We start from the raw sequence: 17282 nt of genomic DNA, 5'->3' as shown, positions 1-17282 counted from the left end.
CAGGATGCAGAGCATCCCAGTCTGTGAATGGCTGAGGAAGGGAGAGCAAGGACATTCTCGCTGTCCTTGATCCCCAAAGATTTCTCCAGATGCCAGGGGTGGGATGCTCAGAGGACCAGGGAGGCACCCCCATCACCCATTGCAGCTTAGGGCATTTTTCCACAGAAAGCCCCTTCTGCGGACCCTGCTCAGCCTGAGGCTTGGTGTTAATAAGAAACCCAGCTGCCCTGACAAGAGATGGGGCAGTTTGGGCTCTGTGTCCTTTACATTTCTACTCTACTCCCAGGAACAGGCTGGAAGGCAGCTTTAAGTTGATTGCATTATGATTGAACTATTTTTTAAAGTGTAAAGAGACTGAAAACGGGGGAGGCGGGGCGGGTTGGGGGAATTTCACTTCCCATTGGTTTCCACCTTTGTCCAGGGCTCAACAAAATAGAACTCCATCTTCACCCTGGATGTGAAGAACTGGAAGATGTGCCCCACGATCAGGAACTTCGGCAACTGCAAAGGGAGGGCGGGGTGGAAAGCCAGTAAGGTTGGGTTGGAGACGGAGAGGAGGTGGTGGACACGCCCTATTCAGTGCCTCGGCCAAAACGCGTAGACGCCGAGTTCTCTCTAAGAGCCAGAGAGAGAACTTCTCAAGGCAGCACGAATCCTCAGAGGGGCAGAAGGGTAGTAAGGGAAGCCGCAGGCAGGATGGAGCCGGGTCGAGGAGCTTCCTGTTGAGCATCCCTAACACCTGAGTCCCCTAGTTCACACATACTTAGGATGGAGATCGAGGAAAGTAGAACCTCGCGGTCCCGGACAGGGCCGGTCCCTCTGTTTCTAGATGTCAAACCGTACCTCAGGCGAGTCCCGGGGATCCGGCTACGGAATTCCTAGGCGATTGTGAACCTTCTTCGGGGACTCCCGCGTTAGGGTTCTCTCCGCGCAGAGGGGAGAGGGACAGCCTGAAGGCCCTGCTGCAGTCGGCTGGTTCCCCAGACCACGCCGCCCTCGCCCACCCCGGGTGCAGCTCAGCTCAGGGCCGCCGGGCTCGGAGTCGCGGGCCGCTCTCCAAACCCACTCTGCGCGCGGACACCCGCCACGCCCTCGGACTCCCAGCCCTGTGACAGCCCGCTGCCCTGGGAACCGCGAGGAAAGGCAGGAGGGACTGGCGCGGGGACTAAGGTGGACGAGTTGGACTCCTGAGGGGGCCCACTCTTTTCTCCACTGGAAAAGAGACCCACGAGGACTCAACGGCGAGGCGCCAGAGGGGTGCGGAGCTGCGGCCCCATGAGGGGCCAGAGTAGGGCAAACTGGACTCCTCTCTGCCCTCCCCTTCACGCAAGGCCCCCTTCCACGCCCTTACTCGCCGCGTCCACGCCAAGCCCAGGGCGCGCTTGCGTCCCCGCGGGGGGAGCCGGGATCCCGCGCGCCGCGCTATGGAAGCAGCTAACCTCTCGGTGGCCTCCACCGGCGTCGCCCTTCGCCTGGGACCCGAAGCCTTCAGCAGCAGCCCAAACCCAAGCGGGGTCGTCGGATCGACCCCAGGAGGTGCGGCCCCGCCGGGCCGAGAACCGCCTTTCTCCGTCTTCTCGGTGCTGGTGGTGACGCTGCTGGTGCTGCTGATCGCGGCCACGTTCCTGTGGAACCTGCTGGTCCTGGTCACCATCCTGCGCGTCCGCGCCTTTCACCGTGTGCCGCATAACTTGGTGGCCTCGACGGCCGTGTCGGACGCGCTAGTGGCCGCGCTGGTAATGCCCCTGGGCCTGGTGAGCGAGCTGTCGGCTGGGCGACGGTGGCGGCTGGGCAGGCGTCTGTGCGACGTGTGGATCTCCTTCGACGTGATGTGCTGCACCGCCAGCATTTGGAACGTGGCGGCCATCGCCCTGGACCGCTACTGGACTATCACGCGCCACCTGCAGTACACGCTGCGCGCCCGCCGCCGCGCCTCGGCGCTCATGATCGCGCTCACCTGGGCGCTCTCGGCGCTCATCGCCCTCGCACCGCTGCTCTTCGGCTGGGGCGAGGCGTACGACGCTCGACTCCAGCGCTGCCAGGTGAGCCAGGAGCCCTCCTACGCCGTCTTCTCCACCTGCGGCGCCTTCTACCTGCCGCTGGGCGTGGTGCTGTTTGTCTACTGGAAGATATATAAGGCGGCCAAGTTGCGCTTCGGTCGCCGCTGCAGGGCTGTGCTGCCCCTGCCCTCCGCCGTGCAGGTGAGGCGCGGGTTGGGGAATGGGGATTTGGGAAAGGGGTCGCCGAGGGACGAGGAAGCCTGGCGAAAGGGAGAGCTGGAGGTGCAAGTTTGCACACTTGGCGCAAGCTTTTCAGGTTGGCCAGCCGGAGCGCACGCGGAGTTGCCATCTGCTCTGCTGCAGCCCTCGCGGAGGAGCTCCGCATCCGCGCCTAGCGCGCACACGAAGGGTTCATGCGTGGATGGTGCGCCGTGGGGAAAGGAGTTCCAGCACCTGCCCACTCGGCCTGGAGCTGGCGCGGGCGCCGCGGCACCACGCGGCTGGGAGGGGCGGCAGGGGCAGTGTTGCTCGGCAGCGTTGAGCTCGCGGCGGATCCACGGCGCCCTCCGTTGCTTTTCCCCTGGAGCTATTGTGTCCGTGGGAGTCCTCAGCCGCCAATTTCCCAGCCCCGGCTAGACCAAGCGTGACGGCAGGGGGCTGGAAATTCGTCCTGCCGTTGAACACATTTCTGTGACCATTCGCTCGGTATTTTTGTCTCCACTGCACCCTCATTCACCCCTGCAGTCCCGAGACTATTCACTCTATTGGCCAGCTTCCTGCCAAGGGGAAAGTGAGGATAAAAATGAGTCTAAGTATCACTTTTCTTTCACTGTCTCAACCTCAGTGCTATCCTTTAGTGACTTTGGAAAGAGATAGAAAGCTCAGGACTTTGGGGCAGTTACTTAATCTCTGTGGGCGTCGTTTCCTGCACTTTAGACTGGTTAATTCCTACGTAATAGGGCTCTTGGCTTACGTGAGATAAAGAATGCAGACCCCTGGCACAGTGCCTGGCAAACGGCGGTGGAGGGGTCGCAGAGCTGCCTGGAGCGAGGGGATCCTCAGGGCCCGGGCGTTGCCCGGCAATCCACAATGGGCGCCGGAAACGAAGGAATGAGAGGGAGGAACCTGCATTTGGCAGAACTTCTCTCCACTGTCTTTAGAATGGGGCTTTCTGCTTTTTTTGTTTGTTGTTTAGTCTGTAATTCCTGTCAGACTCTTGAGACTCCATGGACAGTAACCTGCCAGGCCACTCTGTCCATGGGATTCTCCAGGCAAGAATACTGGAGTGGACTGCCTTTTCCTTCTCCAGGGGATCGTCCCCACCCAGGGATCGAACTTGCACCTCCTGCTTGGCAGGTAGATTCTTTACCCCTGAGCCACCTGGGAAGACTCTCTGCCTTTTGGTCAGACCCTAAGAGACCCTAACTCCCTCCTCACTCTGGAGCTCACTTTGTGGGCTTCAGGCCCTCAGTCCTGGAGAATAATAGGAATTATTGCCTCTTTCCTAATACAATGTATGGACCAGGGAAAGGGGACACGAGGTGGGAAAGAAAGGGGGTCAGTTTTTTTGTTGTTAGCTTTGTTTTAATTCTGTAAGTTAACTCAGATGCTTAGGTTATTCAAATATGTGTATTTTTAAAAGCAGGCATCTCCCGCCCCCCCACACCCTTCATGGAATGGCAGAGGAGTTTTGTAGGATAAAACGGGAATGTCAAGTCTATAATTGGAAAGTGTTGTTAAGGGAGAGCTTTATTCAGAATTAATGATGTCCTTTGAAAGGTCCCTTGGAAATGCCTGGGGTGATTATCCTTTTTCTATCTGATTGCCAAGGCAGGGCAGACTTTTACTGGCTACATCGATCCAGGGTGCACCCTGAGAAATCATGGTGAAATGGATGCCAGAAAGGCTTGCCACGCCTGCGTTTAGTGTTCATTTTTGACAGACCCTATTCAAGCAGCTGATAACAAAGCAGATGTGCCTCGATGATGGGGGAGCTGGACAATCAGGATGGTCACTGGTAGGGAGAAAGTTCTCTGGGAGGCAGAGCAGCCTGGTGATTTAGCCACCTGCCAGCAATGAGCTTCTTTCCCATTTTGGGCTGCAAGCTTTCTCCTCTAAGACACCGCATTGGTCTAAGTCACGGCTAAGAGTCTTGAATCATATGATGCTGAGGTTGTAGATGAGGTGGGTTCAAGAACATCCTGCTTCTTTAGGCTCCAGCAAGCCATCACTCAAACTCCTGGGTAATGTCGCAGAGTCAGCAGTTGCAAGCTTGTTGACCACACCCAAACAGAAGTTTTAACTAATGTGCCAGAAATACTCTCTCTGTGCCTTCCCCCACCTGCTTTATAAAAAAATTTAATTGGAGGGTAGTTGCTTTATGATGTTGTGTTGGTTTCTGCTGTATAAGAACATGAACCAGCCACGAGTACATATAACCCCCTCTCTCCTGAGGCTCCTTTCCACCCCTCTCCTTCCATCCCACCCTTCTAGGTCATCGCAGAGGCCGGTCTGGGCTCCCTGCGTTACACAGAAGCTTCTCACCAGCTATCTGTTTCACACATGCTAGTGGATATATGTCAGTGCTTCTCTCTCTGTTTATCCTCCCCTCTCCTTCCACCCCTGTGTCCACAAGACCATCCTCTACATCTGCATTGCTATTCTTGCCCTGCAAATAGGTTCATCAGGACCATTTTCTAGATTCCATATATATGCATTAACAGGTGATATTTGTTTTTCTATTCCAGACTTATTTCACTCTGTATAACCTGCTTTTCTCTGCATTCCGGGGGAAATGAGTAGAGTTGAATTTAAGTCCTGCAAAATGTCTTTATTGCTTTCTGTGGGTGATGGGAGCACTTAGGAAGGCAGAAGGCCTCTGGTCATGAGGTTGTGCTCACCCTTCACCGTTTTCAGGATTCTGTGACTAGGTCCCAACACTAAAATAGGATCAGGGAGGAATCTGCAATCATGCCTCAAGTTTTGAAAGTAGACATGGAAAGAAATGCTGACTGAGTGAGATCCCTCTTCCAGGCACAGTGACCCTTTACCTTCTTCCTCTTATTTAACCCTCAGGCTCCAGACACATTGGCAATACAGCATCTGTTTGTCAGGATAAGCTAAGATACGCTGAGTAACACAGAATCCCCAGACTAATGGTTTAACCCAGGTTCACGCAAAGTTCAGTGTGGGTCTGGTGGCCCCCCTCCCCTGCTCAGCTCTCCTCCAGGCAGTGACTTGTGGATCCAGGCCCCTTGTCATCTTTAAGTCACGCCGTCTTGAACATGTGGTTTCTGAGGTTGCTGTGGAAGAGGAAGTGGGACCTGGAGATACAGCAGCTTCTACCTGCCTTACCCAGAAGAGCCCCTTCCGGGCACAGTCCATTGGCCAGACACTGTCTGTGAAGACTAGGGGAACCTATGGCTCTTTGGTGAGCATTAACCATCTTTGCCACACAGCTCTCATTTTTCTTGTTGTTCAGTCTTTAAGTTGTGTCCATTGAGTTGGGGATGCCATCCAACCATGACAGAGGATGGTCTGTCACCCTCTTCTCCTCCTGCCCTCAATCTTTCCCAGCATCAGGATCTTTTCCAATGAGTTGGCTCTTCACATCAGAGTTGAATTTAGGTCCTGCAGCTTCAGCTTTAGCACCAGTCCTTCCAGTGAATATTCAGGGTTGATTTCCTTTAGGATTGACCGGTTTGATCTCCTTGTAGTCCAAGTGACTCTCAAGGGTCTTCTCCAGCACCACAGTTCAAAAGCATCCATTCTTCAGATGATCCAATTCAGGTGCCATAAAGTGAGTTCATCCATGACCTCACAGTTCCTGGGTGGAGAAGCTAAAGTCTGTCCTGGATCTATCAATAAAATCACTGTTCTTTTCATCCCTTTTTCATTATGCTGTGCTCTCTGCAGAAATTTAATTTCTGAGCACTGTCACAAGCACCTAGAACTTCATGGGAGGGAGACAGTCATATCCCAGTCAAGGTGGGTCATGGGGATGTCAACTAAAAACAACAACAAGAAAAAAACAACCTAAAAGTTGATAATGTTGGCGGACTTTCTGAGAACTTCATCCTGGAAGACAGGTTCTCAGATAGTTCTGAGGTACTCATTGTGTTATCTTGTTGCAAGCCCATGGGCTGTGGCCTCCCAGGCTGCTCTGTTCATAGGTTCTCCAGGCAAGAATACTGGAGTGGGTCGCCATTTCCTTCTCCAGGTATCTTCCTGACACAGGGATCCAACCTGTGTCTCGTGCATTGGCAGGTGGATGGCAGCCCATCCATGGGGAGCAGGATCTCAAAATTGTGAACTCCTTTGTAGGAGAGTTGAAAAACAAGTGAATACAGAGGCACCACCAGCGTCTCTCAGGAGTGGGGGTTAATTTCCATCTGCATCCTTCTTTTCCCACCTCATAGATGGGACACCATGATGTAGTATATTCTGCTGTCCCTAATGCATCCCCCATGGGTTATAATTGTTTCCTACTATCCTATACTCTTTACTGCTTAGAAGAGGAAAAAAGCAAAGTCAATAGAGATTGTTTGTTTGGTTTTTAAAATGCAACATCAAACATTTTGTTCATTTTAATTGTTTGTCTGATAGCTGTGTCTGATATCAGGGCATGCTTATTTATTAGGCATGGTGGGTACACCACCGAGAGCTGCCATACTTTTAGGGGCCCATGGAAATTGTTTAATTTCTTTTAGAGGGAAAGTGAATATAATAGTAATGAGTTCAGCCTTGATTATATTAGTCTTTATAATAATATGATCATAAAATATAATTTTTAATATTTTTTAATGGAAGAAGGAAGGGCCCACAGAGGCATGGATGCCTCAGGCTCAAGAAGGTTGTAATGCAGCCTTGGTTGAAACCTTCTTTCATTCACTCAATCAATAAACATGTGCTGGGAGACAGTGTGCACATTAGTTAAGAACTTGGGATTTGGAAACAAGGAGACCTGGATTTCAATTCTTTTTGTGCCACTTATTAACTCTCTAGCCAAGTGAATTCAGCTCCATCTGCATTTCCCTGTAGGTAAAATAGAAATATTGCTATCTGCTTCTTAACATTCTTGTGAAGAGTAGATGAGATAACAGTGTATATGGAGTAACTAAAATAGTAAACCCTAAATGATGGCCACTGTACTACTTTTGTTACTATTTTTTGCAACTTTTCTTATAAGTTATAAATAATAAGTTATTATTTTATACCTCTTACTGCTGTTGCTCACCATTATAGGTGGATTAGTTAGTTATTTCTTAACAATCACCCCTATATTTAGTGTCTTCAAACAACAAACATGCCAGACCCAATTTCTGTGGGTCTGGCATTGGGAACAGCTTAGCTGGGTGTTCTGGTCCAAGGTCATTTGTGGTTGTAGCTGTGGTTCACACAGCTGTTAGCAGAGGGCTCTACAGGGCTGCCTGAGTGTCATCCCCGATATAGTAGCCGGCTTCCCCCAGTCTGAGAGTGAGGCAAGGGGGAAACTGCAGTGCCTTTTATGAGCTGTCTCAGAAGCTACGTTTCATCACTTCTCCCCTAAAATCTATTCATTACAAGTGAGTCACTAACTCCACCCCACCCTCAAGGGAAGGCAACTTAGGCTCAACTTTTGGGAGATGAGTGAAAGAACCTGTGAATGTATTTTAAAACCACCACAAAAGGCTGCGCAGATGGTATTCAAGGTTATTGGACTTGTACTGACCTGCACATCAGACAACATGGGAGCCTCTGAGGTTTCGTAGGAGTGGTCTCTGCTCTCCAGGGATTCATGCTGCTGCTGCTGCTGCTGCTAAGTCGCTTCAGTCGTGTCCGACTCTGTGCGACCCCATAGACGGCAGCCCACCAGGCTCCCCCGTCCCTGGGATTCTCCAGGCAAGAACACTGGAGCGGGTTGCCATTTCCTTCTCCAATGCAGAAAAGTGAAAAGTGAAAGTGAGTCGCTCAGTCGTGTCCGACTCTTAGCAACCCCATGGACTGCAGCCTACCAGGCTCCTCTGTCCATGGGATTTTCCAGGCAAGAGCCCTGGAGTGGGGTGCCATTGCCTTCTCCAGGAATTCATGTTAGTAAACCACAATTACAGAATTATAAATGTAATAAAGTCTTTTAAAATTTTATTTTATTTTTTTGTCTGTGCTAGGTCTTCGTTGCTGCACGAGGTCTTTCTCTAGTTGTGGTGTGAGGTCTTATTGAAGTGGCTTTTCTTGTTGTGGACCACAGGCTGTTGGGCACACGGGCTTCAGTAGTTGTGACTTGCGGACTCTACAGCTCAGTAACTGTGATGCACAGGCTTAGTTGTCCTGCAGCATGTAGGATCTTCCTGGACCAGGGATTGAACTTGTGTCCCCTGCTTTGGCAGGCAGATTCTTAGCCACTGGATCACCAGGGAAGTCTGCAATGATGTCTTACATGTGTTCCAGAGTACAGTGGTCTTGAAAGACTGATAGTATTTGTGAAAGCACTTTGTAACCTGTAAAGGTCAAAATAAATGTATAGTATTGAACTATTGGGTTTGTGATGACTTGGAACTGAATTTTAGGTAATGTCATATTACAAAATATTTGCCTCTCCAAACTAATCCTCCACATTAGATTTGTGTTGTAAGCATACAGTATATAAGCCCTAAGTGACCTAAAAACTATACAGAATACTTGATGTTTTTGTCACATCTTCAATGTTTAGCTGTCATTTGTTCCACCCCAAAGACTAAGGGGCTATTGGTCTTGTGGACCTAGCCACGTGTGGGACCAGAGTTCAGTCAGAGCTAAGCTCTGGGAAGAGGATGGTGGAAAATCACCACCCTTATTCTGATTCCATCTATTAAAAGAAATATGACTCAAACCAGTCCCATGCCAGCATGCAAGACTATTTTAACATAAGAAAAGTAAATTTTATTCATCAAATTGTAAGATTATTTTAACTTTAGAAAAGTAAAGTTTATTCATCAAATTGTATGGTAACATACATCTGACTTATCATTTGATTCTTTTAAGACTGATGCCTAATTGTCTGAGAGTTTTCAGAACTACTTGTGTGGATAAAGGAGCGTTTTCTCTAGACTTTTTAGAGATACCCCTGGCTTTCCCCTCTCTAGAAACTTCTTCCTTGTTCTCTTCCATTGTTACATTCATTCTGCCTCTTTACTTCTGCTTCCATTTCTCTTTTCCCTGGCTGGATTGTTGGGGAAAGTGCAGGGGGATGTAGATGAAGTATGGTGCAGGGATCAGGTGTCTGCCCCAGTGACCTTGCAACAAGCTACTTCTTAAATCCTTGTAGTTCTCAGAGAAGATTGAGTTTCTCAGTAGAAGAATGCGATTCAAATTCCATGGTTATTAACCCTTTCACAGGTCACAGAATTCCTTGAAAATTAAAGAAAGCTTTGGACTTGCTGCTCAGAAAGGCTTGTAGGCGCCTGCTTGCCCAGTGTGCCTAGGGCACTGCCCGAAGCCTATTTGGAGGGTGATCCTCAGTCTTGCCTCCCACCCACTCTTCAGGAGAATGGAGGCCACAGTGCAGTAGGAACTGGGGCTCTCCACCGCACGGGCAGTGTTTGTCACGGGAGCCATGGCCCCCTACGCGCCCATGTCAAGACACCGAGGCTGGAGGATGCCTGCGCAAAAGGCAAGACTTCCCCTCTCTCCATTACACCCTCCTCTATGCCAAGACTCTCTGCCCTGGGAGTCTGGGGACCTCAAGGTAAGAACTCACACAGAGGACCTTCCGTTGGCCTCCACCCGTAAAAGAGGATGACTAGATCAGATGATATTAGAACGGAAACAAATGTTGTGTAATTTTAAGTAACACACTTGATTACAGTTTCCCTTCCTCAGTATTAACTCCAGTGAGTTCTTAGCCATCCCAGGGTAATTGAGCACCGCCCCCCCCCCCCACCAAATTCATATTTTCCAAATGTAATAATAGTAGCGATTGTCCTTTATGTTATGATCATACCCGAGTTTAGCATAACTGTTCTTTGTGGTGTATGTAATTACACTCAAGGGAAAGGTAATTTTTTTCAAGCCCAGCAGTGCTCTGCTTTTATTTATTAATCTGTTTTTTTTTTTTAAATAAGGAAACATCTTTATTTTCTGGTTTCTTTTGCACAAGGGAAGCTGCTGAGAAAATTTCCTGTTGTAGTTTGTTAGACAAGTTAGACATTAGACAGCTTCTGTTTACTTTGAGGGGATATTTTGATTAGTTTTCTCGTCAAGGTGCCTTTGAGAAGTGCAGCTTTGAGCTTGGTTATCTCCGTATAGCACGGGCAGAGAGAATGGCAACCTGGGTGCTCCATCTCCTGACCTTTTGAGCTCTGGATAGAAATGGGGAATTCCAGTTACAATTCGGATTGCCTTCAACTGAAACCGGATGCCTCTCAATGTCCTCCGTCCTCTCCCAGAGGTCTCAGGGCTTCATTGGTCCCTGGGATTGGCGTGTCCCCACCACCAGCCTTGTGAAGAGCCTCGCTATAGTGGATGCCTGACCTGTGCGTCAGCACCCAAGCTAGTTGGTTTCAGGAGTGATTAGGAACCATCTTTCTTTTTTCTGCTTTCCTTTTCTAGTTCTTCTTAGGGTGTTCAGCTGACAACACTGGCGGTTTACACATTTGTGGGTGCTTCCTGTGGCAGCTGGATTTTTTTTTTTAATTAGAGGGGAGGGAAGGCACATTCCTTTTACTTAGAGGGACATAACGAGGACATCTCTGAGTTCCTGCCACGCACTACTGTCTCACTGTCATCCTCCAGGAAGCCCACCATGTATGACGGATAAAGATCTTCATCGCTGGAAATGCAAAACTGGGAGCTCAGATTGGAATCCTGCCTACGCCCTAATTTGCTCTGAGCCTTGGTTTCCTTACTCCTTAGTCACTGGCTGCTGTTATAACTGAGTCAGGTGGTGTGTGGAACCACGTGGCCAGTAGCAGATGACTGTCAGGAACTCTGAGATTTTCCCCTGCTGGCAAGCTCACAAGTCAGCCTACCCTAGTTTACTGGACACTGACAAAAGACAGGAGACTTCTGGGTCAGAGTCAGAGGATGTTGTCACTCGTGGTTCACAGGGAGCACGAACTTCATGTGTGCATCTCTTCTCTTCCCTTCGAAGTCCCATGCGACCGACATGGAGTGGGCCAGCTGGATCTGCATCGCAAATAGTAGGGAAACTCCCAGATTAGGGAACTCAAGTCGGTACTGTCCAACACTGAACAGTATATAAACCTGCCCTTTGCTTTTCAGAAACCTAAATCTTTAATAATGGGTTGCAAGTAAATCTGTCTTCTTTTCTACTGGGAGATACTCTCTCACTCTTCCAAGGCTGTTTGTTATACAAACATCCTTGACAGGCTGGTCCGAAACAAAAGCTGTCAGTGCCTTTGCTGGCAAAATGTGTAGAAACACAGGAGACTTAAAAGAGACTTGTCTCCCTAAATAACTTTTTATTTAGTGTTTGTTGAGATTTTACTATAGACCATACATTACACTAGGTGCTGGGGATGCTTCAGTGGACGGGACACTCGTGTCTCTGCCCTCCTGGAGTATTGATCGTGACACAATATTCACAATCAGCATGAAGATTCAGAATCTGTGCCTTGGTATCAGAGTGCTTACGAGAATAGTGGGACAGGATATTTGAAACTGGGACTTCATGAAAAATTCCAGTTCATAGTCCCCACATGCACTAGTCCAGTCTAGTGTTATTTGCTCAGTCGTGTCCAACTCTTTGTGACCCCAGAGACTGTAACCCGCCAGGCTTTTCTGTCCATGGGATTCTCCAGGCAAGAATATTGGGGTGGTTGCCATTCTGTTCTCCAGGAGATCTTCCTGACTCAGGGACTGAATCCGGGTCTCCTGCATTGCAGGCAGATTCCTTACTGTCTGAGCCATCAAGGAAGCCCCAGGAGATGATTAATAAATGTCAGCATATATTGTCTGGCTGATTTGGTCCTTAATTAACTTTAGATGGAAAAGCCTCAGATTCTATGGAGATGTTTAGGTGAACTCATCTTTTAGGTCGTGTCTCACAGTGGCAGAGAGAAGCCAAAGAGGCCTGGAGCCAGACAGATGGGCGGGCACCTTGGTTCTGCTTTGCCGTGCTCGTGTGACCTTGCTCGTAGCATCTGATATCTCCAAACGTCCATGTACTCAGAGCACCTGTCCTGTTACAGCAGGACAGAAGGTGGCAGGTCCTACTGGTTCTGCGCCTTCAACAGTCAGAATCCCAGTATTTTAACCTTCAGATGAGTGGATTCTAAGAGTCCGAGGCCTTTTAAGCCAGAATGGTCAGTTTTACAACAGGTGTAGGGAGGATTGTCAGGGCTTCCCCGGTGGCTCAGACAGGAAAGAATCTGCCTGCAATGTGGGAGATCTGGGGTTCAATCCTTGGGTCAGGAAGATCCCCTGGAGAAGGAAATGGCAACCCACTCCAGTACTCTTGCCTGGAGAATTCCATGGACAGAGGAGCCTGGCAGGGCTACAGTTCATAGGATCATAAAGAGTCGGAAACGACTGAGTGATTGCCACTGCTAGAGAGCATTGTCAGGGCAAAGAGGCTGAGGAGACACCCAACCAAAGAGGAAAGATGGAGAAGCTCAGGGCTGGCCCCAGAGCTGACTGCTGGAGCCCCTAGACAGTTTCCAGGAAGCCAGAGACATTCATTTGGAAGGCATCCCAAGCATAAATGTGGTCCTAAAATAGGTTCTGTGTTTTCTCCACCGTCAAATGGAGATAATTGCCTGAAGCTTTGGCATGAGGGTGAATCAGAGTTAGTCATTACAAGTGTCTGTTTTACAGTGGCTTTTCTGGAATTGTTCTTTGTGTCTTTTGGTTTTCTATTTCTTCAGATGAAAAAAGCCATGCTTGTTCGTCTTCTAGCAAACCAGGGTCTGACCTCACTGACTTGTTGACTTGGAGGCTGTTCTGGAAAGTCTGTCCTGTCCCTCCGCCCAGGATGCAGCAGGCTCAGGTGACAGGCTGTGAACATAAGGCTCCATGTTGGTGGAGCAAAGCGGGATTCTGCTGAATGCTGCAGTGATGGAAGCTGAGGTGTTTTAAACCTAATTAGTGGATTTGCCTTTTCTGTTTCTCTTCCCCTAGGATCCCTTTGAAGTGAATTGACCCCATGTGTTTACTTTGTAGCATGACAAGGATTTGGAATTGTGTTAAGGGAGGAAGGAATTCAAGTGCCTGGGAGGTCATTGAGGTCAGCAGAAAAAAATCTTTTCAAAAGTGCCCTTTAATGAGCTGAATGGGAGGAATACAAACAAACCACCCACCACCACCGCCTCTCCTGCCCTGATAATATTGTTTCCTGCAGACAATAGACTGCTAATATCCGTAGGGGATTTTAGGATGTCACGTTTTCTTCCTCAGACTTCCATCAGTGGATGCTGGTCATCCATCATGTGAGAATTGGTCAGTGTCACCTCCTCTAAAGGGGAGAAAGGAGCTTCAGCTCCTGCCTGACTCAGGTGGACCGGAAACCTTGGGATGGCTCATTAAAGAGGGGCTGCCCGCTGGTCTGTGCAGGGTGCGTGTTTGCGGAGCCAGGACTGTGTAAGGGGCAGAGGGGTGGGGGGAGGGACGTGCTGTTGGTCTCTCCTGGAGTCACCTGCCTTTTCCTTCTCTCTCTCTGAGTGGCAGGCGGGAGGAGGCTGGGTTTACACTCAGAAAGGAAAGGACTCAACTTTGTCCATGTCACCATGATCTGTTTCAGGATGACTTAGTGATTTTCCAAATAAATAGAGATGAGTGTTGGCAGGAAGTAGCAGAGACGGAGAATTTGAAGGTAGAGCTTAGCGTGAGGAGCCGCGGGTTTGCAGAGATCAGACCACCTGGGTGCCTTCTAAGCTCCATCCTGGGCCAGGTGAGAGGAACCCGGGCTCCTCCCTTGGTGCCTGGAGGTCAGGTGGCTCTCCTGATGGCTGCTGCCAGCTGCGTCTGGGAGAGAAACGAGCTGCAGTCCTTGCCTGGGGGCCCCTTGCCTCTGTGTTTTCTCCAGCATCATGGCTGGCAGCCTTCTGGAAAGGAAGAGACACGCAGGTGAGGAGCGTGTGGTTGAAACGATCAGTCAACGTGGCATCTGTTTCCTAGGCTCTGACCGGGCGCCAGGTGGTGCTGCCAGGTAGGTGTTGTACCAGGAAAGCCCAGCCTGCTGTGGTTCAGCTTGGGCCAGAGGGGCACCTCGTGTGACACCCGTGATCGCACCCATGGCTACAAAGGAGGGGAACGTGCACAGAGCACAGAGAGACGTGACTGAGTTTAAGGGGGCAACAGCGCTGCTCTGAGAGGCTGGTGGCCTTTAAGCTGAGACTCAAGAGGCAGATAGGAAGTGACCAAAGGCTGGGGGTGAGAGGGTGGAGAGCAGCCAGAGGCTCCTTAAATGGTAGCTAATTATCACCACAAGGTCACTTACACTTGGCTTGTTTAAGCTAGGCGACACAACATTATCTCCTAATTTAAAGTGAATCCACTTAACACAGTAATCATATAATTTCTTGCAATATTGATGTTTACAGGCGACCTGCCTCTCTGGCTGTGAACTTTGTGAGGGGCAGGCCTGGGTCTGTTCCATTCAGGGTCCGGGTCCCAGCACCACCCCCGTCCATGAGTACTGAGCTGTGAGTGCCTGTGGCAGGGGGTTGTGCTGGGCACCCACACACATTCCCAGTGCTCATTCATGGTGGCCTTGTGGCGGGGAGGGGGCTTGGTCACCCGGCCTCATACAAGGAAACGGCTTGGCCAGTGGGGCTGGAGCTCAAGCCAGGGTCTGACACCAAGGCGCGTGTTCTTAAGTGCCTCCCCCGCCCCCGTTTTTAGATCATATTATTTTTTGATTGGGATTCCCTGGTGGCTCAGATGGTAAAGAATTATTTGTTCTAATATCTGACATTGTGGGGACCACCACCGCTCTCAGTCCCTGAAGAACCTTCAGGACATATTTTAACCTATGGTTTCAAGAACTTTTTCACCTAGCGTTAATATTTGGGGGTGGATTATGGCATCAGTTGGGCTTCCCTGATGGCTCAGGGGTTAAGAATATATCTACAATGCAGGAGACACAGGAGATGCCTGATCCCTGGGTCAGGAAGATCCCCTGGGGGAAGAAATGGCAACCCACTCCAGTATTCTTGCCTGGAAAATTCCATGAACAGAGGAGCCTGGCGATCTACAGTCCTTAGGGTCGCAAGGAGCACTACACAGCTGAGCACACACATGTGATGATGATGGATCAGTGCATCTCGTATGGGGCTGGAGGGGAGGGGCTGGCCAAGGTTGGATGTATTGTATGTCACTGTATGGCCCAGCCTCACGCATTTTATCTTTGAATTGTGCATTTCCCCTGTTCCCAGGGAAAGGAGGCCCCTCAGGAGGCTGAGATGGCGTGCATGGCCCGCCGCCCCGCGGCGGCCTTTCCGGCGAGCGGAGCCTCGTGGCGGGAGCAGAAGGAGAAGCGGGCGGCCGTGATGGTGGGCATCCTCATCGGCGTGTTCGTGCTGTGCTGGACCCCCTTCTTCCTGGCCGAGCTCATTGGCCCCCTCTGCGCCTGCAGCCTGCCCCCTGTCTGGAAAAGCGTGTTCCTGTGGCTAGGCTACTCCAACTCTTTCTTCAATCCCCTGATTTACACGGCGTTTAACAAGAACTACAACAATGCCTTCAAGAACCTTTTCACCAAGCAGAGATAAAGCCAGGGCTTGGAGAGGGGAGGGAACTGGAATTTCTCCCCTTCATTTGTGATCCGGGCCAGAGCCGTCCCACCGCTGAGTATTGACGACATTTGGGAACCATAGCACTTGGGCCTGGACTACAGGAGCAGCGAAGCCAAAGGCCCTCCAGAAAGACAGCAGGTGGGTGGCAAGCGTGCAGCTATGCCCTCTCACCAAGTGATGCAGACATTGCTAATCGATCTCAGCATATCTTCCCACTGAGCTGGGACTCAGCCTCAGAATCCTTTCTGGACAGTGCATTCGGCAGTTATTGCTAATTGGCCAGAATTCATACGAGAGTGGTATCCCAGGTGGTGCTAGTGGTAAAGAAGCTGCCTGCCAATGCAGGAGATGTAACAGACATGGGTTCAATCCCTGCATCGGGAAGATCCCCTGGAGGAAGGCATGACAACCCACTCTGGCATTCTTGCCTGGAGAATCCCATGGACAGAAGAGCCTGGCGGGCTACAGTCCATAGGGTTTCAAAGAGATGGACATGACTGAAGTGACTAAGCATGCAGCAGACCAGAGTGGAAGCCAACTTGCTCTTCCTTTGTCTCCTCACCATATTCTCAGCACAGGGCCCAGTGACCTGCTTGGTGGCAGAATGGGTACCTGGACCAAGTCTGCCTGAATCTTAACATGGGAAAATGAAGGGAACACAACCGAAATCTGACTGGACTCCACATTTCAATGTTGGTTTGCATTTGGTACCATGAGACCCACACATGGTGTAGTGGTTCCACTTGTATTTTTCTACTTGGATTCCAGCAAGGGGCCTTAGAGGGAGAGCCTAGGTGCGGTTTGGAGGAGGGGGCAGTGATATTTTTAGGCTCACTGTCACTATTGGATAGATGCTTTATCATTGTGTTCATTTGGCCTGGGCCTTGACTTAATGTAAGATCATTATGGAAGCATCCCAGGCAGAGGGAATCATTTACATTGAGTACTTCTTAAAAGCAAGTTGTCTGCTGACTAATTTGATGGCAACTTCTGTTGGACCTTTCAGACTTCAACTTTTTCTTTACTTAGGCCTTCCCTGACCACTCACTATAATTACAAAATGCTCAATTTCTGAGACAGATCAGTTCAGTTCAGTCGCTCAGTCATGTCCGACTCTTTGCGACCCCATGAACTGCAGCACGCCAGGCCTCCCTATTCATCACCAACTGCCAGAGTCTCCCCAAACTCATGTCCATTAAGTTGGTGATGCCATCCAACCATCTCATCCTCTGTCGTCCCCTTCCCCTCCTGCCCTCAATCTTTCCCAGCATCAGGGTCTTTTCAAATGAGTCAGCTCTTTGCATCAGGTGGCCAAAGTATTGGACTTTCAGCTTCAACATCAGTCCTACCAATGAACACCCAGGACTGATCTCCTTTCAGATGGACTGGTTGGTTCTTCTTGCAGTCCAAGGGACTGTCAAGAGTCTTCTCCAACACCACAGTTCAAAAGCATCAATTCTTCTGTGCTAAGCTTTTTTTATAGTTCAACTCTCAGATCCATACATGACCACTGGAAAAACCATAGCCTCGACTAGACAGACCTTTGTTGACAAAGTAATGTCTCTGCTTTTTAATA

General features: G+C 49.9%; 1 protein-coding gene across 1 annotated transcript; it reads left to right on the top strand.

Annotated features, from left to right (window-relative positions):
• The first annotated feature begins 631 nt into the window (after nt 1-631).
• LOC122453991 (5-hydroxytryptamine receptor 5B-like) lies at nt 632-16891 on the top strand. Its single transcript, XM_043488365.1, has 2 exons — nt 632-2201; nt 15350-16891. Exons 1-2 carry the CDS (start codon nt 1425-1427, stop codon nt 15680-15682), a joined length of 1110 nt encoding a protein of 369 aa, XP_043344300.1. The 5' UTR covers nt 632-1424; the 3' UTR covers nt 15683-16891.
• The last annotated feature ends 391 nt before the right edge of the window (nt 16892-17282 follow it).

This window comes from Cervus canadensis, chromosome 15, assembly GCF_019320065.1.
Source record: "Cervus canadensis isolate Bull #8, Minnesota chromosome 15, ASM1932006v1, whole genome shotgun sequence".
In the NCBI taxonomy this organism is placed as follows: Eukaryota; Metazoa; Chordata; class Mammalia; order Artiodactyla; family Cervidae; genus Cervus; species Cervus canadensis.
Note: the sequence above shows the minus strand (reverse complement) of the source record. Positions and strands in the feature narration are given on the sequence as shown.